The sequence below is a fragment of the Diadema setosum genome, chromosome 2, assembly GCF_964275005.1.
Source record: "Diadema setosum chromosome 2, eeDiaSeto1, whole genome shotgun sequence".
NCBI lineage: Eukaryota > Metazoa > Echinodermata > Echinoidea > Diadematoida > Diadematidae > Diadema > Diadema setosum.
In genome coordinates this window covers 24949903-24975496 of record NC_092686.1, presented here as the reverse complement: position 1 = coordinate 24975496, position 25594 = coordinate 24949903, and the positions used below count along the sequence as shown (strand labels likewise).

Sequence of the window (25594 nt, the reverse complement as noted above, 5' to 3'; positions counted from 1 at the left end):
CCAGCAACTAATCCATTAGTCCTAATGAAGTTCAACTTCGGTGCAGAGTAATGCGGTACCACAACAGACACACCCTGACTCGTTCAGAGCGGAGCCTGTGGCATACTTCGTTACGAGTCGTTGTTTCAAGCCACTTTCATTACCTCGTATAATGGATTACCCACACCCAACGTCCAGTCACGGTATCGTGGAAATTGGAAAGCTCCGGAACCATTTAAGTGCAGTAATCGACGACCAATGACAAAATAATGCCCCAGCATAACAGCAGCAACAAAAAGTGAAAGGATAGTGGGGGTGATGTCTGTTCCAAATGACTGAACTTTTGTTTATCATATACGGAGTGTTTGGGTAATTTTTGCTGCAGTAATCGGGGGCGGATCCAGGAATTCCGTAAAGAGGGGGCACCTTTACGATTTTTTTCTTTTTATTTCTTTTGTTTTAGCACACAAAAAAACCCAAATAATAAAGGGGGCTCGCCCGCTGCACCTCTGCCTGAATCCGCCACTGGTAATTATCATGCCGTCTTCATTAGATTGTAAACTCTAGATTTTGCTGCCTTATGTAAGGCATGTCCTATCCTGCATGTATTGAGAGAACATAAACCTATGGTAAAATGCACTGAATCTGCGCAATATCGAAGTTGTAAAATTTGCTAACTTGGGGGAAAGACACGGGAACATTACTCTTCTAAAATATGTTGTCAATGAAGGAATCAGTTATAAATCTAGCATATAAGAGGGTTTTGAAAATTCGGCAACATAATCATTGTGGTTAAATGCTGAACAACGGAGAGTTTATGAACAGATGAAAGAACTGTTTTCTTTGAATGTTAGCAATTATTATGCGCCAGATAACTTTATACATTTGGTGGGGCAAATATGGTACAACATATTGGGCTATTATACATGATGATGTATGGGTTTCTGCTGACACATGCAGTAATGAGTTTTCTTTCTTTCTTTTTGTTGTCATAATGGCGTAGCTGTTTGATAAAACCGTAAAGGCAAATGCTCCGGCCACTTTTATCTGTCCATATGGCTGGCTGCTGAGGAAATTACTTCTCCTTGTTCTGTCTGTGTACATTATCGCAGCAAGGAATGGCAAAGAGGACATCAAGAATGAGAATGACAGTCAAAATGAAGAGATCGAATCATCTGACATAATTGGGTCGTGTCCTCTAGCAAGGGGGGGGGGGGAGGGTCCAGTCCAACCAGGCAAGAAGACCGACAAGATGTTTCAGTCATACTTAATGACAATGGTTAGACATTGTATTTACTGCTCTCTTGTTCTTTCTTTCTCTTTTTCTTCTCAACGAAGAAAAATGATCAATAATTGTGATGCATCATACATTATCATCCAACTTGTGTATGTTCCTGTAAGAGTTAATCTTTCTTGAAATCTTATTTTGATTTCTGCCTTAAATATTTCCATTTTACAGCAAATTTGTATAAGTTTTGATTTATGTATTTGTTCTTTCATTGTTCCCGTTGTTATAAGTGTTCACGGCTTTGCTGAAAATCAGTTTATAACTGGAAGCAGGATTTGATGAAATAATTGAAATAGATCAACAAACAAACAAGCAAACAAATTAATGAGAGCTGTCGGTCAGGTTTGCTCTTTTGGTCGAGTTAGACTCTTCATAATCCGTTTTGATTTGATTTTCTCGTTATTTGAAGTTGGAAAAGTTTTTTTCTCTCTCTCACTCTCTTGCATTCAAAATGAAAGAGAAATGACTTTCAACAGATATTGAGCTATTTGTTTTTATTCAGATATTGAGCGTAGCACTGTCCTGATCGCTTTCAATACCCTTTTCGTATATAAAACTCCAGTGAACGCGAGTGCTTTATAAGTGATTAATAATTTTCCTCGTTCTTCCTGAATTCTCACGAGGCTTGTCATGGAAATAATAATGTTTATCCGTAGGCAAGTTCTTTCGGTGGAGAGTACAGCGGTGGAGTAGCTGAAGAGGTAGCCTGAAGAGCGAGAATGACAAGAAGTTAATTTATAGCGTAGCTGGCAGCATCAACGCAACATGTTCTGAGTGACAAACGCGCGACGAGTTAAGCGTTGAGGCTGACGACAGGAGGTAATCAACCACGACCAATTTCTTTGACGTTTGTGCTTGGTTTGCTTCTAAAGAGATGAGTTATCGCAATTTTCATATAGCGTGTTATCTATGTTTGTTTTTTTTTTTCCTCTGGTAGCGTTCTCGCAAAAACATCTTTCATCATTGTGTTTGATCCTCTTCTCAGAATACAGCCACGAATAGGAGCTGAAAAAAGTGATTTTCTTTAAATCCAGTTATCCATTTCGACTGATACCCACTAATCATATTAGAATAAAATAGATTAGAGTAGAATAGAATAGAATAGAATAGAATAGAATGGAATAGAATAGAATAGAATAGAATAGAATAGAATAGAATAGAATAGAATGGAATAGAATAGAATAGAATAGAATAGAATAGAATATAAAATAGAACAGAATAGAATAATAGAGAATTAAATAGAATCGACCCTTGAACTCTTCCTCCTTTGCCCTTTCCTCTGTCTTCCTTTGTCTTCCTGTCCCCTTCTGGCCTCTGACCTCCTGTTTATTCTTTCCATGCGTATGTAAGAGATCAGTTTTGTTTCTGTCTGTGTGTGCATTTTTGTGCGTACTCGTTTTATAAATGTTCTGTTTCCCGAGGATTATGTCAAATTGTCTCGTTGCATTATTACTATAATTTTCACGACTCACGAGGGGTCTGCATTCTACAAGCTTGGCTTTTTAGTAGTCCCCTCCATTTCCGACCTTTTCTTTGTTATGATTCAGTCACATTTTGTCCATGTATTTCTTCAACTAGTATGTTTATTGATTCATGTAAACAAATGACGTATATCTAAATTTCATTTGGAAATGTAAAAGTTACATTGTACTTAATTTGTTTATATGATATTGTCATATTATATGCTTTGGCCGGAAATGAAATAAAAATGAAATGAAATGAAATAGAATAGGAATAGAATAGAATAGAATAGAATAGAATAGAATAGAATAGAATAGAATCAGAGAACAATCGATTGGATAGTCGAGATGTGTGTGATTGCATCAGTCGATACCAAAATTTGCAAATAGAAGCCTTGAATTTCTGTAACTACATTCTCTTTTTACCCGATTGTCCAGAAAATTGACTGGTCTGAATTGCTACAACAGATCAACTTTGCGTATGTAATGGAGTGTTCCTGCAACAAAGTTTGTCTTCCTACCTAGTTGTCCGTTGGGTCTAATGGAGTCGAGACCAGGTAGGGGGTAGGCCACGTAGGAGAGGGGCCCGTAGCTCCACTGCGTCTGACTTCCTAGATCCAGAAGTCTGTCGAAGAGACCACAGCGGCCGAGACGGAACGAGAGCTCGAGCGGGGTGAGTCCCGCCTCGTTCCGCATCTCTATACTGGCGGGCATGATGCTGTGGCGTACCACGTGACTAAGCATATCCTGTAGGAGATGTTAGACAGTTTGTGACTGACTCATCGAAATTCCCTGATTTATCTGTATGATTTCCATCTGCTATAGGCTAAGACGGCAATCCATTGGTAGGACCTACTTGTTAAAACAAGGATATATACGTATGAGGAAATGTTGTGGCTCAGTGGATATAAGACTACGGTGTTACTGTCGGGGGTTCGTGGTTCGAATCTCCCGATAGCAGCAGCGGTTGTGCCCCTAGGCAAGACAATTTGTCTCAATACCAAGTCCTTCGGATTGGACTTAATGCCATCAGCCCCATGATATTCGCTAAGAAGAACCTATTGCTTCCTTGGCGGCCATTTTAAACGATATACTTCTGTTCAATAATTCAATTCCAAATTAATCCTGTGAAGCTAGGCAAACTTTCGACAAGGAGGAGGCAGAACATGATAATTAATCATCAAGATGGATCATCAGTCGTCCAAAATTAGACTCAGCGTTTAATTCTTCTATCGATGGTGACGTCTTACCAGTTGGTTGTTGATGACCACCATGTGCAGCACGGTGTTGCCGTAGGAGTCCTGGTCGTTTGGGTTCACGTAGCCCCTCGAGGCCACCTCTCCTCGTCGCTCCACCCGCACGCTCTCTTCGATTAGGAAGTCGTAGATGACCTTGTTGCCGAGACTTGCGGCGAATGCCAGGGGGAACTCTCCGTAGTAGGCCTGTCCCCTGCCGTCGTCATCACCGACTTCTTTGTCTTTGCCAGACTCTCCTGTGGCAACAAGCGCGACAAATATGCAAAGAATAAAGACTGTTTTACATCAATTTTATCGAAACCGCTACAGTTGTGTTTGTTTGCTTATTCGTGAAAGTCCACTTCCAGTCTTTTTTTTTTTTCAATGTAAAAATATCCGCACTACAAGCCTCGTCACACCGAGCACGGTAACGGCAATGGTCCGGTTTTTAGCTATGGTGCGCCGAAAGAAACCATATCTGGTTCTGTTAAAGAAAAAATCAGTAAATCGGTACAAAATCACTAAAATTTCTATTCTTATGTCAAAATCAAGATTAACAAAATCATCAGTTGAAAATGTTTGTTGTAACAAAATAATATATGAAAACAAAACAAACAAACAAACAAGGACAATGCCGTTGCTGTGCTCGGTGTGCCGAGGAGGTACGAGGTTTGAGTGATGAATCTATTGACAATCGACCAAGTAAGAAACCAACGGGGATTAGTTCTGTGTAAAATTTATAGCCCTAGCTACCGCCGCCGGTGTCATTCTCAATCATGGGAAAAGCTTGAACGCCTCCTTCCCTCCAAGCGTACGTGTCTCAGCTCAAGTAAAGTGTTCTGAGGTGTTTTTAGGTGGGTCATAATATCTGCCCCTCTTCCATTTTTGTCTTCCTTCCATCCCAAGCGTCATGTCGAGCAGCAATCAGTTAACACCTTGGAATCACGTGGAAAAGACATTGGTAAAGAGTTTTCTCGTCAGTGTGACGGCTTCCTTGCTAAGACATTCAACAGATATCTTTCTTACCTTCGATGAGTATCTTGGTCGGCCGGAAGAACCTGCCTGTTGCGCGCTGCTGAAGATTTGCCCCGCACCGGCAGAGTAGCTTCACCGAGTTCAGATCCCCGTTGACTATTGCAAGATGAAGTGACGACTCGCCTAGTTTTAGAGAAGATTTTTGTTTGTTTGTTTGTTTGTTTGTTTTTTCGTTACCTGTCGCTACTAGAATGCTTGCATTTGAACAGAAATACAATGCAATGATTATGTCACATAATGTATATTGCATTATAAGCAATGAGAAATTGACGGGACAAATAAAGCCTTCCATACAGAGGAATGTGTTGATGAAATTCACCCTTCATTTTTACTGCGATGGTCATTGAGACAAGTATATGAGCCATCCTTCATGTTGCCCAATGTTCAGCACGCCTGTCTCCAGCATTTTTATACACTTTCATACACTTAAATGTTTTGGTTTGTTTTTTAAGCCTTCTTTATTAATTGCACAGTTATAAATCCCGTTTATTGTAAATTGTAATGCCTATATGCACTTCATATTCTGTAAGAATTCATATTCACATGTTTCTGTGGGAGATGGAAGATGAATGAATGAAATGAACGAATGTACAGGTCTTCATTTACCACCATTACCACCACATCCTATTTCAGGTTGGATTTTTAGGGAAAACAATTATAAAATCTACCAACCCCATTGAAGAGAGTAACTCTTCCACAGATTGCCCGTTGTTTGAGGTCTGGAGCTTACCATAGTACTCAAACCCCTCGTAGACGTCGAGGCAGAGCTTGGGATAGAGATGAAGGAGATGTTCTGCGATGGCGATGTGCACCTCGGTGTTGTTGAGGTAGCACAGATGGAGGATGGTCTCCCCCACCTCGCCCCGCTGCCGGATGTCCCAGCACGTCTCGTGCTCCTCGAAGGGGAAGTCGAACTCGGCCAGGAACCAGCGGTCGAGCTCGCGGAGCAGATCCTTGCTGGTCGTGCGATAAGAATCGATCTGGTCATAAGAATATTACAATGTAAATAAGACGTCAGAGAACGCTACATGTATTCACAACACCAAATTTGAAGGCCCTCTTGCTCAATATCAAATTTCAACTCAATCATAAACTACCTGAAATCAAAACTGACAGGAATAAAACGGAAACGTTGAATGGAATGGTTGAATTCAGTCATTCGTTAATTTCTTTTGATCTTCATATTAGTGACAATGTTAATGATAAAATTTTGGAACATTCTCATTGTGGTTCCCACCACTATTTTTTGTTAGAAAATATGGGGAGCAACACATATAATTATGTATCATCATGGTGAAATAAAAAAAAAATGACTCGAGGTGGAAATGGCTTCAGTGTTTATTTGTACATTGATTATGCAGGTATGCATACTAATGACAGTTGTCAGCGACATGCCCCTGATCACTTCTCGCTGTTCTTCGTATGCTAATACCCATCGTATCAGATATGGATTCACCCAAGGCGGTTTGACCAATGAGAACAAGCGAAGTCATGTCGTCTGCTATTTAATGCGTCCCTCGGTTTATCCCCGTCTTTCTGCATCACATAATATGTCGTTTCTCGAGAGGATAAGGCTCTGTCGAAGGAGGTATTCATAAACACACATTACAGGTCTTACCCTAACGTACAAGCAGCGTGACTCATCTTTCGTCTTCGTCGTATTTTGGTTTTGGGGTTGTTGGTTGTTGTTGTTGTTTTTTTATTCATGGCTGGATTTATCTCCTGGATCGAATAGCAGTCGCCCTCCTCTTTATAAGACGAGTGTGTTTTCCACTCGACTGCTCGAGGTAAAGCTTTTAACTTGCCAAGGAAGACTGTCTATACACCCATTTTTCTGTGCTCTGTTCATTCCTGCCAGGTAGGTATCACACACCTCCTAGTTTTATTCAAGCCATGTGATGAATTAGATTACAAAACACAGACACACACACCCAAAACTAGCTATGAAAAAAGGGCACAAAAAGTCCATTCAGTATGTTTTAGAGGACAATTTGTATACGACAGTGTTGCCAAAGATGAGGGTATATTTCTTTAACCAAATGAAAACAATAAAACATCAACATGTCTGTATGCACTTGGCGTTCATACCAACCTTGCAGCAGGAATTAAACAGAATGACCTTGCATGTAGCCTTAACTTGAATTTTCCTCGCATCTTTCTTTCTTTATAATGGTAGTATTATGTTCTGTTAATCCTATTTTTTTTAATCTCTCATTCTATACCGCATTTACACGCTATCTCTTGAGTGAATTCTGGTTTATTTTTGTTAAATACTTACACTTATGGTTCTTTATTATGTCATTGTTGTTTGAAAAATCATTAGATGTAGAAATAAAACATAAAATAACATAATTGACTCATCGATGATTAATGTCCAACTTGCGAACAAAATGCAATAAATTTCTCCGGAAGGAATTTTTGAATAGTGACGAGTAATGAAAAATTGCTAAACTAATTCTGATTATCCTGAAACTGCATTGTGTATGTGCTTATGTTTATGTTTTTATACAATGTGTGTTTGTGGGGGTGAGAGTGTCTTTACCCGTATATTTTCATCAGGTATTTATTGCTCCATTAATTAAACAGGAGAGAAGAAAAAAGAGTCACGCAAGAGCGTAATATAAACCTCAGAGGTGCTTGTTAAAATGGGAAGAACTGAAATGAATACAGTCTTGACAGTGTACCATGATAAGAATCGATCACCGTACACGGTACGAATCGATCACCGTATTGTGATTGTACATCATCCTTTCGGTAACTTTGGAAAGGATGGTGTGATCATGACGTAATGGAGGAGGGATGGGCCTAATGAAACCGGTTAGTGATCGTTCTTGAGAGCTGAAGTGTCCTCGCTCGATCCACGTATCACACTCATCACAGATTCTCGCTTTAAGAATGCTGACATTAGTTTGTGCGCAAATGAGCGATGAGCTAAATGGCTCCATTACAGACGAGAGCCGGAGCTCTCTCTCTCTCTATAACCCTCCATAGACAGATAAAGAGTAGTAAGTTGTCTGAAGATAGCTCTTAAAAATCCAAAATGTCGTGTACAGGGTATCAGCTCATTCTATACCACGTCAGCTGATGACATCATTACAGGGACATCAGAACTCGTCAAACCTCCTTTAACTTCAATAGTATCGAAGCTGCATTTTCGAGTCTCCTGGAGATAAAATGCCATAATATTCGATTTTAGATTATTCATATCCCAATTTTGTTCCTGTATGACTGCATGTTTAATTTACTGCAACTGATACAATGTATAAAGTGCTATTTTATGTACAAATTTTGACATAGTTTATGGGGTGTGGGCAAAAGGCCTACGGGTCATGGTGATTAAGTTTTCCTTTTCTTGCCCTCTGGAAGCGTTGTTTTCTGTGTCACATTTTGTTTTTTCTCATTTGTGCTTTGTCGCTGTGTTATAATTCATTTTATCGTTGTTATGCTGAATCAAATGTGTTTTGTGTTTACCCATTTACACATGAAATGCCGAACAAATAATAACAATAACAATGATGATGATGATTATGATGATGATGATGATGATGATAATAATAATAATAATAATAATAATAATAATAATAATAATAATAATAATAATAATAATAACAATAATAATGAACAAAGTGTTATTCAACCGGACATTCAGATGATTATGCCATTGCTTCCTGTCATAACTGTGGGTGAATTATGGAATCAATTTACATAGAATAATCCTCATCTGCACCAAATACATGGATGTTTGTGATTATGTATTAAATGGTGATTACGATTATCATTAATATCATTATAATTTCTTATCATCATTATCATCATTATTACTAGTGTTGCTGTTGTTAGCATTATCATCATCTATATCATTTTTATCGAAATCTTATCATCTGATATTATTTCATTTCCATTATTTTCATTAGTTCAGTTCAGTTCAGTTCGAATTTATTTCTGCATTTTTTTTTCAAGGAAATCATATATGAAAATGACAATACCTGTGTCTGACAACAGAATAGGAAAAAATTACGTTACATTCATAGTATGATAATCACAATCTTTAAAGGTTAAGCATAACGACAATGAGACCAGATGAATCGACGATACACTTGTTTCCAGCACAGTTATCATAATTGTTATTGTTATCTTTCATGGTCTAAGGTTCGCATTAATGGGCTCATTTGAAGGACACCAATAAACCTTGAAATTATGGCGGTCTCGTGGAAAATATCTCATCCCCTTAGGCATTTTAGCAGTAAGCCCTACTGCTTAAACAAGAATTAAGGGGAAACCACAGTTTCGTCTTCATGTAGCTTATCAGAAGACACTGACTTTTTTGTTGTTGTTCTCGAAGACATAGGTCATACGGAACGATTAAACAATGCAGATGAACGCCAGGTCCTTTAAACCAAATTGGAATTGTATCCACCGACACTGCAATCGAACTAGCTCGAGCCACTTTAACTGACGTATCGTATGCCGGCTAGCCCGCGGCAACTGTCGTTAGCAATTCCGACTCTGGACATTTCACTTGAGTTTATGAGATTGTGGGCACGCAATGCGAACGCATGCGAGATGGAGGGAGCGACGCGTTCACAAATCATAATAAGTGTCTTACACAAATGTAAAAACAAAGCATGAATAAACAATAACAAACGAGGAAAAAAAAGCATAAGAAACATCAAACGAACCACGACGTTCTAGGATCTAAGGAAAATGAGAAGATAATAAAAACAGAAACCAGATAATAAAACAGAAACTATAAGAAGATAATGAAAACAGAAAAGATAGATTAGAATATCTGGAAACTTAGTGATAAACTGGTAGTAAGGACCAGCAATACATCTGCGATATTAAATGTCTTACTGTTTGGTGATAAAACGTTTTAGTTATTACGCATAACACTTTAAACACAAAATTATGAAAATCCACTTTCTTTATACTTATATAAGTCTACCGACAGTTTGAATTATTGTGTCGATGAAAATATCTTCTATGGCGTGGTATTGAAAGATATTAAGAAAAAGACATAATTCCAGAAAAGATTGGGTCAAATGACAGCAAGTGATACCTCACCTCTCATCCCCCCCCCCCATTACCCTATAAACTAGTCACCTGCTATACATTTCTTTGCCATGCGTCGCATATGTCAAGCACTTGTCAAGGGGATATCTTTTTTTTTTTTTATAGAATGCGCAATGATGAAGAAAATGAATGTGTACACCATGCACACTCTGTCATTCATACACACACACAAAGAAACAAACGAAAAAAAAAGTAAAAACCCTTTGAGAGGTCTAAAATGATGAGTCTTAAAATTTCATACAGTCACACACTGCAAATCTGTGCACATTTTGGTCACTTGTAATTTTCAGGATCACGCTCGTCAAAGATAATGGGATTATAATCACGTGCAAGATGCACCCCAACCTGACGGAACAAGTGCAATGTTTTGGAGCTATTCCCGCCCATCGAAATAAAAACAAACAAACAAACAAACAAACAAAACAACAAACAGAATTCAAGTCGTTGAGGCCTCTGAATCGAAAATAGCAGCCGTCTAACCTGAGTGTGCGTGCATGTGTGTGTGCGCGCATATATAACAAAATATTAGATTATGTGTGTGTGTGTGTGTGTGTGTGTGTGTGTGTGTGTGTGTGTGTGCGCGCGCGTGTTTTCGTATAATACCTTCTCCTCCGTCCTACTGGGAGTGTATCATTTCTCCATTTTAATCAGCCGCCAATCATTCGAGGCGTGAAATCATGGCGGTCCTCCCCGAAAAGACACGTCCGGCCCATTTTAAATTATGAATAGTGTTCCGGCATTTTGCTCCCAGGAGTCCATGAAGAGTAATCGTACGCCATCAATATCTCCTGGAACGTAATTATTCTCATATAATATGCAGTCACAGATGGAAAATTATTCAATCGCACCTCAATATCTCATCTTATTTGCCACTATATATATATATCTTGCCACTACATATTTTCCCTTTTGTTATGAGTATATAGGAGTTGATGTAGGGATAGGGATCACAGTGAAAACCATTCATTGTTAATGGTGATAATTTGATCATAACGAAAAATGTACCAAAACCTGCAGCCTCGATGTGCAATGTACTCATGTACAGTGTTCATGTTGTTAAAGGACAAGTTCACCTTCATAGACATGTGAGTTTTGTGAATGCATCACACTCAGCGAAAGTTTGAAGAAAATCGGACAATCCGTTCAAAAGTTATGAATTTTTGAAGTTTCTGCTCAGTCACGGCTGGAAGAGAAGACTACTATAACTTGTGATGTCACGATTGTGTACAACGATATTATCAAGAAAGAATAAAGAAAATTCAACCCATTTTCACTTTTCTCGCGTAACAAAAGAACACTTGACTTCTCCCTTTCAGAAAGCAAGGGGAATAATATTACCCTTCACATACGTCAGTAACATGTCGAAGAAATGGGCACTTTATTCAAAAAGTAAAGTTTTGTGAAATTCTCTTTTCATTTTCCTTATATCGTTGTACGCATGTGACATCATACACTATGGTAGTCTTCTCATCCAGCAGTGACTGCGCAGTTACTTAAAAAATTCATAACTTTTGAACGGATTGTCCGATTTTCCCCCAAACTTTCTCTAATGTGCTCTACTAATATTGTTACCTTCACTTAAGCAACATGTATATGAAGGTGGACTTGTCCTTTAATGCCTTTAATTGGTGACTTGGGATCAGACAAATCGATGCAAAATTCAGTGCCTTCGTCTCTCTTCCAATTGGCACGCGGCAATCATCATTATCATCAGTTTCTGCATCATGCAAAGCTGCATGATCGACATGCGAGGCTAATGACAGTAAAATACGGTATTTATACACACAGTAAATGCATTATACGTATGGCAGGCAGTCATAAAAGATGGGTTGGAGCACCATATTAGTACACTTCTTTTCACAGATGGTAGCCCTTGCATGGTAGCCATGTATTTCATTAATAATGTGTTGCCCCTGGTGTGCTTGTATATGAATGGCAACAGACAATCAAACGAAGAAACAACTCATCCGCTACAGGTCTTCCCCAATACAATGAAATTCTCCGAACGCTGCGTTCTGAAGCTTATTCATGTTATTACCTTCCCCTCCTAGCTCCCCCCCCCCCCCCTCATAAGACTGCATGCCTAGTGACACCCACAAATGCCTAGGCATGCAGTGATAGTGAAATCGATCAGTGGGTATAAGGATACATTTTTTTCTAGGAGATTCTAGAACCGAAACAAAACTGGAACACGAATGAAGAACTGATTACACATATTAATTTATATAAGGGGATTATTGCGTCACAACCCTCGTGGGGGATTAGCTCCTCTCTAGCCTTTGCCAAAAGCCCCCCCCCCCCCCACCTGTAGTGATTGCAAGATCGCAAGTAAAGAACCATTATGACGAGAGACTAGTCAAGATACCAGGGAGAGGCAAGACTCAGCAAGTTTGGTCTGAAATTTTATACCTTACGCTTTTGAATCCCAAAATCTTGCTACTAGCATTTGATAGCAAAAATCGAGATCGTCAACCGTCGAAAGAACCCCGTGCATAAACACTTCGTGACAGTCGGTGGGCGAATCGAGCAATTTTATTAGTCTAGGTGACAAACTGAGTTATTCAGTGACTAAATTAATTGGAAAGAGAGATGCCGGGTCAGGCTTTCTTCCGATCTTGAAGAATAATCATAATCGCAGATCTCAAAAGGCCCTCGCTCTAACCCACTATCTAACTGTTCGCTCACGACTGCCACTGCTGTGGTAATTCAATTCAATTCAATTCAACTTTGTTTTCATTTCTATTAAATAAAGAGGGAAAATTATATATAATGCATGAGCCGAACATATTTGTAATAATTTCAAAAACGTAAATTAACAAAATACATGTGATCATGAGTGACAACATAATTGTATTTCTTAAGGTATATACATATCATGCATGGTAAAAAAATTAAATAAGGATGGGAATGGAAATGGAAATGGAGGGTCCCACCAAAAAGCAAAGCTTGTACGAGATGAGACCCTAAGAAAATACACAAGAGAACGAATAATGACTTATAATGAAACTACAAACTACAAACAAACAGCATGACAGCGTGAGGGGCCGCGAAAAAGGCTAGCCCGATCCTCCCAGGTAACGCATCACTTTCCTCGATAATTGCAATTTGTTGATGAGCAAACGAAACATTATTTTGATTACCTAGGTGGAAGCGCAAGGTTAAATGCATATCGCACTGAGCATGCTCCTTGTTTTCTCCACACGAATTTGTAATATCATATGAACATAAATTTGAAAATCTATCTTTTTTAAATAAAACAGCCATAAACTTGGTCGTCCGGTATGTGTATAACAACAACAACAACAACAACAACAACAACAACTACTACTACTACTACTACTACTACTACTACTACTACTACTACTACTACATGATTATGGACCCAAATCGTTAATACGCCTTCAGCTAGCTGCCTCTGTTGATTATCGAATCGGGTGAAACTAGACCAAACACATTAGAACAGATGAATTCTGGAGGGAATAACAATTAGTGCTGGATATAATATGTTCCTAAATAATTTACCGGTGATATCACCACAAGCGAGAAAAAGAGAGATAATTATAGAAAAACGGGGGGGGGGGCCCTTCTCATGATAATTTCCGAAAGTGAAGGTCTCATCCCTGGTTCTTCAGGTGAAGCATAGCCAAAATAATTATGAAAATGACAGTCAAAGTACATTGACGCTTAGTAACAATTTAAGCCTACTACAAAATATACCTATACAGAAGGACATCATATAGTTTGGTACAACAAGCAAATAGGTTTGAACACTTCCATTGGTGTTATATCATTGTAAGCAACAGTATACAGTAAATGCACTCCGCTTTGAACAGCACTTTTAAACGACTACGTCTTGCTGTTAAGGGAGTTGCCATGGCAGCGGCTCGGCATGAACCAATGAGCAGTGAGTTGTTGTGGGTTTTTTTTTTTCTCCGCCACACGGAGACTCCCTTGACAGAAATTAGAACACATTGCACAGCTTTCTATGGAAGTTGTTACGTTTAGCACGTTATGTGCGTGTGTTGTTAGTGATGACTTTGTGCGTTAGTGTTCATGCAGATACAAAATGGCTGATGTTCGTTATTCCAAAGGTTCGTTAATCCAAAAATGAAATAAGGTTTGTTGATCGGAAGGTTCGTTAATCCGAAAACAAAACCAAAATAGTAAAGGTGGTGCTAACGAACCTTAGCAATAACAAATTGTAACCATGAGATCTTTAGAATTAACCCAGTGGCATGAGTGCACATTTATGGCAGGGGGTACATTGTATAATAAATACCTTCAAGTCATTGAACTCAACGTAAATTGCCAGATGTCTGACATGTCATCATGTGACCCTTTTTTTTTCACTTTCAAAAAATACATTTCTTCTATTCAATATGCTGTAAGCAGGTAAGTAGTTTGCGATGAACCTGCACGCGTCGTAGACATCTGATTGCAGCTGTACGTGCAAATTGAAGAGGGGATTGTGTAATGCGATGTCAAGCTCTTGGACGTGAATTCATGATTTCAAATCATACCCTGTGCTTACATCCTTGGACAGGGCATGTTATCCACAATGTATATTCACGAATGATAATGATAATGGCAGAGACTCGAGGAGAATATAGTGCTAGTGCTTTATAGGCTAAACTAGAGAAACATAAGACCATGCTTATCATTATGTTGATTATCATAAGGTTATCATAAGGTTTGTTTCATTTTCATCTGAGAAGATGGCTGGATAGCCCATCACATTCAGCTGTATAGCTTGTTTTTCATGGGGTCTAGTTGAATGTAAGGCGGGACCATTTCAAGGGTTAACACCTTGCCCTTTGCGATGAATAAATGGATTTTTTTTTTTTTTTGCGTAAGTTGTGATCTCCACTTTATACGAGGGACAGAGTGTTATGATTACACACAGCATTTCTCATCAGTGGGACCTGAGAATCGAATCGGGGTCCTTTGGATCGTGAGACAGACGCGCTACCGACTGAGCTAACTCACCGCCCATTAAAAAAAAAAAAAAAAAAAAAAAAAAAAAAAAAAAAAAAAAAAAAAAAATCAAACTATGAATATAGGATATATGTTCTGTTTTTTTCTGACAGTTTTTGCGATATCGTCACATACAGTTGCACGACGTGAACGGTACACGAGATCAAAATACGTCAGTCGGCACCAGCTCTGAATAGTGCCTTGTCTTGTGTTTGGCAGATCGTGGCTCAGTCGATAGTGAATTATCGTGAGTGTCGATTCATGACATTCATGGATGTCCACCTATTTGATGGGAACGACCACGGCAGCATGCTACACATTACACATGCTCCATCGATTAGTCCAGTGTATACATTCTCAAATATCACAAACAATGAACGTTCCGAGTAACACGTGTGAACATTGGGCTGCAGCTCCATGGTTTGATCAGGGAGGTGGTTTGAAACACGCAGCACGCAGAGGCAGTCTATAGAAGAAGGGGGAAATTGGAGGAGCAAGAGAAGAAAATAAAATAGGAATAAAAGAAACGTAAGAAGGAGAAAAGAAAGAGAGTAAAACATCCTCTTCAGTATACTATAGTGAGGTGTAAGATTTGGAAGGGATGCCGTCTTCGTTATACAAATAAATAAAAAAAAAAAACTACAGGGAGCAGCGCATGATGGCGGCATAATATCATGTCTGTGACATCAAGTAGAATTACAGTTGGAAGATTCCCAAGTAGCATGCATATAAAATGAAAGTCTGTATCCATTAGGGCTATTAGTTCGCTGTACAATTCAGGGCGAGATTCATTATGTTTGTTTTTACAACGCTTCCTCGTAATGTGCTGCACTTCAAATCCAGTAGTTTGAGCCACAAAATCGAAGAATGTGAGTTCCTCTGTAGAGCAATCATCAATAAATGTCCGGCCATAAAGCAGGTGTATTATGCAATTCGGGAACGCGATTTATGTATGCCATTACAAATCTTTCCTGAGTATATTGGATTTACCGACATGTGCCCAAAGCCACTCTCCTTGAACTGCTATGCCATCAAATCGGCTATAGGACTGGTCCAGACGAACTATCTTTAACTTAAGCACTCCCAATGTATGAAATGTCAATAATGATAAAAGTGAAAACATCCTGGTGTCATTCTTAAGGCATGTAAGGGTTGTAATTTACTCAGCGTTCAAGTGGTTACCAGTAGCCTTTGAGGATTGATTTGAGCAAATTTATGAAAAAAGAATGTCTGCAACTCACAATGTCGATATAAAGTAACGACATTAAAAAACAAATCATTTATAACTACATGAACTGTGCCTCGTTGTTTCAGAGAAATATTGTAGTACAGCACGATCAGGCGAAGTTTCATCAACGCATTACACTTAAGTTGGACCTTCTTGCCCTCTTCAAGTATCACCACTGCAACAGAAAATATGGGAACTTGTAAATCACATAGCTATTACCCATGGGTACAGAGACTTCGAAATAAGTACTTGCGTCGGTCAATGAATAGCGTGAGATCGTATTATCCAGTAGATACTATTCTCTGTACATCCGTATAACAGTATCGATCCCTCGAGGCAAGTAAAAAGAGACGAAGGCTACCCTTCCATATGCATGGTTAAGTTCAAATAGGACGTTTCATGAATAAATTCCGGACTGGATACGCACCCATTTAACCCGATCCCTATCACGAGCCCTCATCCCCTCCCGGCCCTCCCCTCCCGCTTCCCCACAACCCCCTCCCCATCAAGTCCGCTCCTATTGCTCGGCGTTAATTCAAATAATGGCTCTCCAGTCACATCGCCCTTTACGTAAGTCAGAAACGTGTCCGACATTAAGTACGCCGAGAGAAAAAAAAAAAGAGCCATGATAAAGAGATAACTGGACGCCTAGTGATTTCCCGCTGATAGTCAAAAGGTCTGACAACTGTTTAGGTAGCTGATATAGAGGGTAGAATTAGGCTGCTACAGTTTTTTTTTGTTTTTTTTTCCTGGGGAATGACTTTGAAAATGCACGTAGTTTGCTACGATTTGTAAGCATTGATGGTATATCAGCAAGCGAAAAAATGCCTTAGTACATGAGGGTTACTGAACCATTTTTAATCATTCCTAAAAATCAGTTTAAGTCTATGAAGCATTATTAGTTTAAATGAAAGATAAACCTACAACAGGAGAAACAAAAACAACAGAAATTTAAGAGTCATTCTATGCCTAGTGATATCGCTGGTGGCGGACCTAATTTGATATGAAGCAAGGAGAAACTTGCGGTAAAACTGTCAAACATTATCTAACACAGTTTGGATGGATTTGACATAAATTCTTTATCTCCTGCGAGAAAACAATGACGATTTTGCCTAAAAGTATAGGTAATCTGTAGGTATAGTTGTACAGTAGGCCCTATACGATGAGAACACAAGGGGGCCATATTGAAATCTGAAGATAAAGTGATAAATGCTGCATCAATATAGAATCATACACTTAATCTGGAATTATCGGTAACTTGTTTGTATGCAGTATTATCAACAGCAGTATGAGCTAGTTGTATTAAACGGTGAAGACCATCCTGAAAATTAGTTTGTGTAAATATAACCAGAAACAGAAGAGCTGCAGAAACAGGACGGTGAATGTTTTAGCAAATTATGATCACAACCAAGAAAGTTATGATTTTTGTTTTAAGTTGGGATCAATCAAACTCAAACTGAGAATTTGTAATGTAGCATGTGAACTCACCTTCCATTTTCTCTGTGAGAAAAAAAAAATGGATGAAATCTCTCTTTTTTATCATTATTGATGACAGAAAATGTCTGTTGCATGCAGAGATTGTATGAAATAATATTCATGATGACTGAGTTAAGTGTGCATGTATAGATTGAAAATTCACTTGATGGAAAAATGAGGATTTCATATTTTTTGTAGTATAGAGCAAATGGTGGTGGTGGTGGGGGGGGGGGGATGATCTCGCATGTGATAGCACAGTCCAAGACAAAGTAATCTGCACATGAGAAAAAAAAAACAATTTGTCGTCAGTTGGCGAACACGACGAGGGTACATACATGTAGAAAGAAAAAGATGCAAGGAACACGTCGTGGTGATGAATTGCTGCACGCCATGTGATTGGCTGTCATCATCATTAGATAGAGTGTCATTATGAGGACTGGGTTATAGCCAGGGGAAAAACAAACATTCACACGCACACACATACACATACACTCTCTACAATACTTGATTTTACGGACGATGTCTTCGAGATTGTGTTGATCTTGTCTTGATTATATGTTGATCTTGACCTGATTTGTGTAATACAAAGTGAGGAAAGCTAGGTCATGTTCCTACATACAGCCAACTGGGAATTATTGCCTTGTATAAAATATGATATAGAAGCATAACTATAGGATGAAGAGACATTGCAGATATTGCGAAACCTCATGATTAATTGTTCGCGGTTTGAATAAAACAACACACTCTAATCTGTACAATCTTTTCATCATTCGTGTCCTTTCTTGATACCCTCGCGATGTCGGAAGACACTACAGGGTCTACATTGAGAGCAATAAAATAACATTCGACGACAGAAGGTGGGCACGCCAACAGGATATTTGAGAACTGTATGCACACTTTAGTGTATTCTGGAAAGTGACAGAGAGTGCACACAGGACACACACACACACACACACACATACACATAAGAAAGTCATGTGTGTGTTTAGAGACAGCCTTTGATCTTGACAATTTTGCTCTCTACTGGAGAGCAAAGTGCCATATACATTCATTTGAATTCGTTTGACCATTTAGACCAACCTTTTATCGGGAAATGTCATTTCGGTAGAAGGTAGCTACAGATGTAGAGAGAGATATGAAAAAAAAACAACATCTTGTAATTGCGAGGATTTCTGCACGTTCTGTTCCGATAGTTTATCGACGTCATAGAAAATTATTCAGAAAATGGACATCCCTTCCTTGGTCATACGTGCTGTGTCAACCGGTGTCTTGGTGTATATCTGAAGAGGGAATTCCAGTAATTATGAATTATTTTTCAAGTATGATAACAATCTTTATTAATTGCGCATTAAGTCATTTTCTCATTTTGTTTTATTTCATTTCCAACACATACGACTACAACATTTGAATACACATACTAATAATACAACAAAGCAATGAAAAAGCATACATGTGTATTCAAATGTTGTAATCGTTTGTGTTGGAAATGAAATAAAACGATTCAATGAAAAGCAACAATGCAACGAAAACAACAAATGTGTATTCAAATGTCGTAATCGTATGTGTTGGAAATGAAATGAAACGAAATGAGAATGAGAAAAGATTTTCGAAAATTTTCGAAATCAGGATGTTTGGTGTTTAAAGCTTTGCTATTGTCTCAGTGTTTCATATTCTACAGATACATCTGTACTAACTTGGCAATTTACTTGGTATGCCAATATAAGGCGTTGGGGAGGTATTCTTACAGAAAAAAAGACGTGACGGCTGTTTAATAGTCCGGCATGTGGTCTCAGATGATTCTACAGGGTTACGCAGAACCCCGAAACATCACGAGCCGATTGCGCAATTACAGAATCAGTCGAGATATCTCGTTACTGCTGTCCATCTTTCTTGAGAGCTCTGATTGCAAACAATAATGGTAAACTCGCTACACCAGAGGTTCACTTAGCAATTTTCGGTAGTAGCGTGTGCCAATTAGTGTGTATACTTTTTCCCTGTTATTGTCAAATGGAGATTGCAAACATTGGGTTGATTACATTTGCCATTATCTTATTCCTTTTGTGTGCATTTCGTCGCTCTCAAACGCACTGTTGAAGATGAAACAAAACCAAATAAAAGAACTAAAGACATTCCTGCATTGTGGGGGGGGGGGGGGAGGGGGTTGCAAGGAAAGTATAATGTGTACTGCAGAATTGTTTTCCTCACCCCGGATAGAAAAATAAATAATTACATGAATACAGGAAATAGACCTTACTGTTAGCAGGAACATTCTAGTGAAATCCCACATCGTATATCATAAATGCCTGCCTAACCACTGTCAACGTAAGATCTGGTCTTACAGCTCAGAAGGATTTGGCATAAAATAGTAGGTAGATAATAATGTTGTGGATCAATGATATACTAAGCTTTGACTATTATGTAATTTCCCGTATATTAAAGATGTATCTGTGGGACATTTTCACGAAGCGTTTGGTCAGATTTTTTTTTTTTTTTTGCAAACTGCTGTAATACCGAAATCCTTACATCTGATTGGCTGAGAGCAAATATTTCAAGAAAAATATCAGATAAACGATACATGAAATGCCCCCCCCCCCCCCATTACCTTGAGTGTATACTCATTCTATCACGTGTCTATAGAGGTTTGCACACACCTAATTGTCGACGGAAAGAGTGAAAGAGAATCAAATGACTGAGAAAATGTCTTTGTCAACTCCCCACGGGATTACGACAACGTACGATGGGCAGAAATTGATAAAAAAAAAAATGTTGGTCTGTATTTCATGCACACACACACGCACACACACACACACACACACACATTAACACATAGGCCTATATTATCACGAAGAAGATAATCAAACACGCATTATACATGTAAATATATTATACCGACTCATAATACAGACTTTCCTCCACTAATCGCTTTTACAAAATAATGTCTCCAAGTTTAATGCATGCGTTCCCATTGCAAGATATGGGCGATACCAGCAAAATTTTGAAGAGAATTTCACTGGGCCTTTACGGAAAAGCAATAAGATTGAAAGTTTTTATTGTCCACAAAAATCTCATCCTGTGGATACCGACTATTCGCACATCGATCTCCGTTCTCCGATCGCCAGAACAAGTATAGATGCAAAAGCTCGCTTATCTTCTCTCACTTTTGATCCAAAATAGGGGTTTACATTTTAGTATTATTGTGGCATAAGTTAGGAGTCATAATTTGTGATATTCGGGATTTGGGGTTATGCAAGTTTCCTGTCGTTTAATCTTGTAGAAGTCTATGTCTCGCAAAAGTAATGATGTTCAGTCTGTAATTTTATTCACCCCCTCTTATTGTCTTTTCAAATTAATTTAAATTTAAATTATAATTTTATCTAAATTTAAATTTTTAATCATTCACAAGTCAGCCTCTGGCTGCGATGACTTGACAGAACAAGCCATACATTCTTTCCCTTTTTTTACATTATTACTATTTTACAAGGGGAATAAGGGTTGTGAAAAGGGGAGCATGTGCGTTAGGTTTTGAAAGTATTGAAAATGTAAAAAAAAAAAATGAAAAATACATAACTGACATAACATCTGCATGCAATTTGCTTCAAATCGAAAAATAGCTTATTTCCTATCAATGATTCTTGGAGATAAGGAGGTCTTACCGTATCGACATTTCTCAGAGTTTTCCAGAAGCGGGCATACTCTAGCTTCGTCAGCATCTTACCGGCGCCGCGGTTGCAGAGACAGCGCTCGAACTTCCTCACCAGAAGCTTGCGAAACTCCTCGTCGCTCTTCCGTTGCTCGTAGTGGTCGATTAAGGTGCCGATGCCCCCAAGGTACACATGGTTGTACATGGGGTTGGTCTGGTGTCCGATGTTCTGCCGACGCCATGCCACCGAGTCGGCCCGGGAATGGAAGGCGTTGGCGATGGCCGTGTGCACCCGGAGATTAAATCTGTGGAACAGTCCATGCTTTGAGCGATTATTCATTTCTCAGTCTGAATCCGTCACAAATTTCCTCGTCACAAAAAAAAAAAAACAATCGTCACGGATCTCAGCTGTTACGAGCAGCGAATACAAGTTTTCGTTAGTATCGTGACGTAAGAATCATCTTCCATCGGTCGCCCTGCAGTATACCCCTTCGTTTTTGCGATAACCATCCAAGCTATAATAATTCACGATGTACTCCGGTGAAAAGCCCGTTTACGCGTCTAAATGACGGCTTGTTCTCGAGAAAAGTCAGTTTCAATCAAGCACACCGCATTAACCCCGAGCCGGAAATCGAGCTATCTTCCATTAGCGAGCTTGCCCGATTGGTCATCTGCTCACCTTCGTGGGGCAGAGCTCTTCCATCCCCTGATGCACCGGAGATGTGAAATTACGAGAGCGGCGCACTCACATCGCCTGAAGTTCGCTCGTTTGCTCGTCACACTTACGTGAGCAGGATGATGGGGGACCATCAGAGTTCATACAATACACCTGGCAATTTTTCCACGCTTATCTTGCCTACACGCTTATAATCATTATAATTTAGTTCGAAAGCGAATTGTGAAACCTTGGTTATTGCATCATATCACTATAATAAAATAGATCATCGTTATTATGTGGTCTTCAAATAATTATTGTGATTAAAGTTGATCATTTTATACGATGATCACTATTATCAATTTTCGTGACTATAGTGGCTGTTGTCGTTATGATTAAACAGATTACTATAGTAATAGCAATGATTGTGAACTGACAGTAGATGATAATAATCTTTACCCGTGTCACTAATTATGATAAACGCACACTGTGATAGCGCCATTCCTAACAGCCATAGTTCTACATGCGAAATGCATTTAGTGAATAAAACACATACTAGCACAACTAAAATGTTGTTTTAAGATATCATATATTGCGACGTAATGTTATGTCCCAATAATCTTCAAGCAACAAGAATGTTAGATTATGAAACAAAGTGTGCGTCACACCAAAGACGAATGAGTGTTTTAGGTTTTGCAAGCGTGAAAAAGTTGTGTGTTTACTTCACGAGCCTCGGGAAGGAAATATAGTGTGACGTATGGCATGATAAGAAGGTAGATCATTTCATTTAACTAAATTTTGTTTATTTCATCAAGGGAAAACTGTCAATTAATATTAATCAGAGCTGAAAAGCAACAGCAGCAGCAAAACAACAAGAAATTCAAGGAAATTTGCATTATGTAGAGGGATGCGTAAGTCGTCCTATGGTTATGTGTAGACATATGAAGTTACAGCTTGGGTCTATCATGTCTATCAGTGTAACAGATTATTTTTGTTCCAATAACTAGTGCTATTAGTTCCTATGTAGAGAGCTCTATAGAATCATTAAAATACGGAAATCGCTTTCCCTTCCTCCCCTCCCACAAACAAATATCAATAAAGAAAAGTTCGAGAGGAAATTAACCCCCTTAGTTTGCACATAAAGGGGGGCGGGGTGATATGTTCAAGTATGCGACTTAAAAGTTTAGTGACCAGGAATAAGTATGATGAAACACAATGTACCTGTAACAAGCCACCGAACACGGCTTACTCGTAAGATATGATTATACGCATATACATTGATATAATGATCATAAAGCCAAACGCCAAAGGAGTACAATGTTCCGTTTCGTCTATACCCATTTTTGCCTACATTTCACTACCAAAAAAGATATGCCTTGTTCAGTGCCATTCAAAGGGGCATAATTATTTCCTCAGTAGTCGTCCTCTTTCCGTTTAAATGCCAATGAGTTGTTATTTCTAGTCACAAGGTGGGGGGGGGGGGCTGTGGAGGTAGTTTCTCGTCAAGCATAATATTATGGCATAGGCATTTTACCAATCGATCTTGCTGGTAGCAGCTTTAACCGGTCAGTTATCTGATCTCATCTTCATCAAGGGTCTTGAAAGTGCAATCCCATTATCAGTTCCAATGTTTAAATCAACAACATCATCAACAACAACAACAACAACAAGGTTCATTGCGGCTAAAGATTGGCGGTTGATTATATCTGGCAAAGATGTGCATAACTTTGAGTACCCCAAAGTATTTATTGCACACTTGATGGATGAAAACTGACGATAAGGAAAGTTGACATTAAGGTAGCTATGCTTGTCGTCAATATTTCTTTCATATCGTAGATTGAGTTGCCAAAATGTAAACGTATAGTCTTCATATCAAACAGAGAAATCGACACTTCTTTACCGGGTATCTTTAGCAGGATTATGCAGTTGCGGTTATCATACTTTCATGCCTACTTTTTACATCTTCCGTTGTCATGGTAATTATCTATTCATTCTATCTATTCTCATTGTCACTACTGTCTCTCTCACTTTCGTTCAATGTTGGCATCCCTTTGACATTAAACTCGACATCCTCGATATGCGTCAGCAATACTGCCATATCATTTACACACTACCAGCACAATTTCCAGAAAGTTAGTGCAGTCAGTGTGCCAGTCGACATGAAGCACAGAGCATAATTATCATATTGATGGATGTCAGCGCTTATTTAGAGTTCAGGTTCAGCAAACACACACACACGCACACGCACGCACACACCACACACAAAATGTCGTCAAACTTGGCTTTCCTTTGTTTGCATGGAAATGCAGTGGTTGCTTGTTTGTAACCATTTAGGCTATGAAATATGACTCTTCAAGAGTCATAACAACATTTCTGTCTGAACCGTCTATATCAAACTTGTGCCAAATTCTCATATTCATGTAATAGGACGCTGACGAGGCCAAATTACTGTCTCCCGTTTATCACTTGGATATAGGGAAAATTGAGTGTATTCAAATCAATTTTATTTGACTCTGTGAGGAAATTAATGATCGTTTCAGTGAGTGTTTGCTCTCATACCTTCGTTTGTCCACAATGTCAATGTCACCGGTAACATGTACGACCTTACTGCTGAGAATTAACAGTAAGAAACATTGTCAGAAAGTGCCTTTCTGGTAGCTACGTAAAGCTTACATTGTATTTTAACCGGCTAACATAAATATCCCTAAGTGTCCTGCAATTCTTGGACTTAACGAAAACTGCAAATTTTGCAAGGACTTTATTGAACTATGTGACTCTTTGAGATGTTAAAGGGATGGTATAGTTTTGGTTGAGATAGGGGTTCAGGTTTTTTTAACTTTTTGCAAGATAGTAGGAAACAACCTATAGATTTAATATTAAAGATCATTCAATTCTGAGAGAAATTTAAAGTCTATTTGACGAAAATTGGTTTTAAAATAGATCTCCTATGAAAAGGTGGGCCAACTTTTTATTAGGACCACTTTTTCACTTCATATATATAATATATACAGCCGTTTCAAAATCGATTTCCATCAAATAAACTTTTAATTCCTTTTAGAATTGTATGCTCTTTAATATTTTATGTAGGCTAAGTAGTTTCTGATCATTTCGCAAAAAGTTAAAACCAGCGTTCCCACCTCAACCAAAACTATACCATCCCTTTAATTCAGTTAACAATCATTTTCAACATTATTGAGTAAACATCATGTATTTTTGCTTTACAATCTATTATCATTGTAATTTCGACATATTTAGAACATGTGCATTTTTTTTAATCAGCATTATATGGCTTATATATTTGTATTTTTTGTTTAAAATGAAACGAAATGTATGTTGAGATTGAAATAGTGAAATCTAGAATTTGCAAATACTGTAGACACAAAGGAAAAGGAAATTAAATGACGTCACGTTCTTATTAAACGTAACACTCATCAACTATAAGCAATAAAGAAGAAAAAAAACATGAGTTACAAGAACAGAGTTTGTTTTTCTTCGTCGCCATTTTATAATACTACTTTTCATTATTTCTATACTTAATGGGGTTTTTTTTT

The 25594-nt window shown here is 38.5% G+C and overlaps 1 protein-coding gene across 1 annotated transcript in view; it reads right to left on the bottom strand.

Annotated features, from left to right (window-relative positions):
- Positions 1-21728, bottom strand: part of LOC140243483 (transient receptor potential cation channel subfamily V member 5-like) — a 32399-nt gene extending 10671 nt beyond the window's left edge. The window contains exons 1-5 of the mRNA XM_072323158.1: positions 21402-21728; positions 5728-5977; positions 4989-5120; positions 3978-4219; positions 3249-3474 (exon numbers count right to left, since the gene is read on the bottom strand). Of these exons, the coding sequence (XP_072179259.1) occupies positions 3249-3474; positions 3978-4219; positions 4989-5120; positions 5728-5977; positions 21402-21728 (1177 nt within the window). The remainder of the gene's footprint in view (positions 1-3248; positions 3475-3977; positions 4220-4988; positions 5121-5727; positions 5978-21401) is intronic.
- Positions 21729-25594: the final 3866 nt, after the last annotated feature.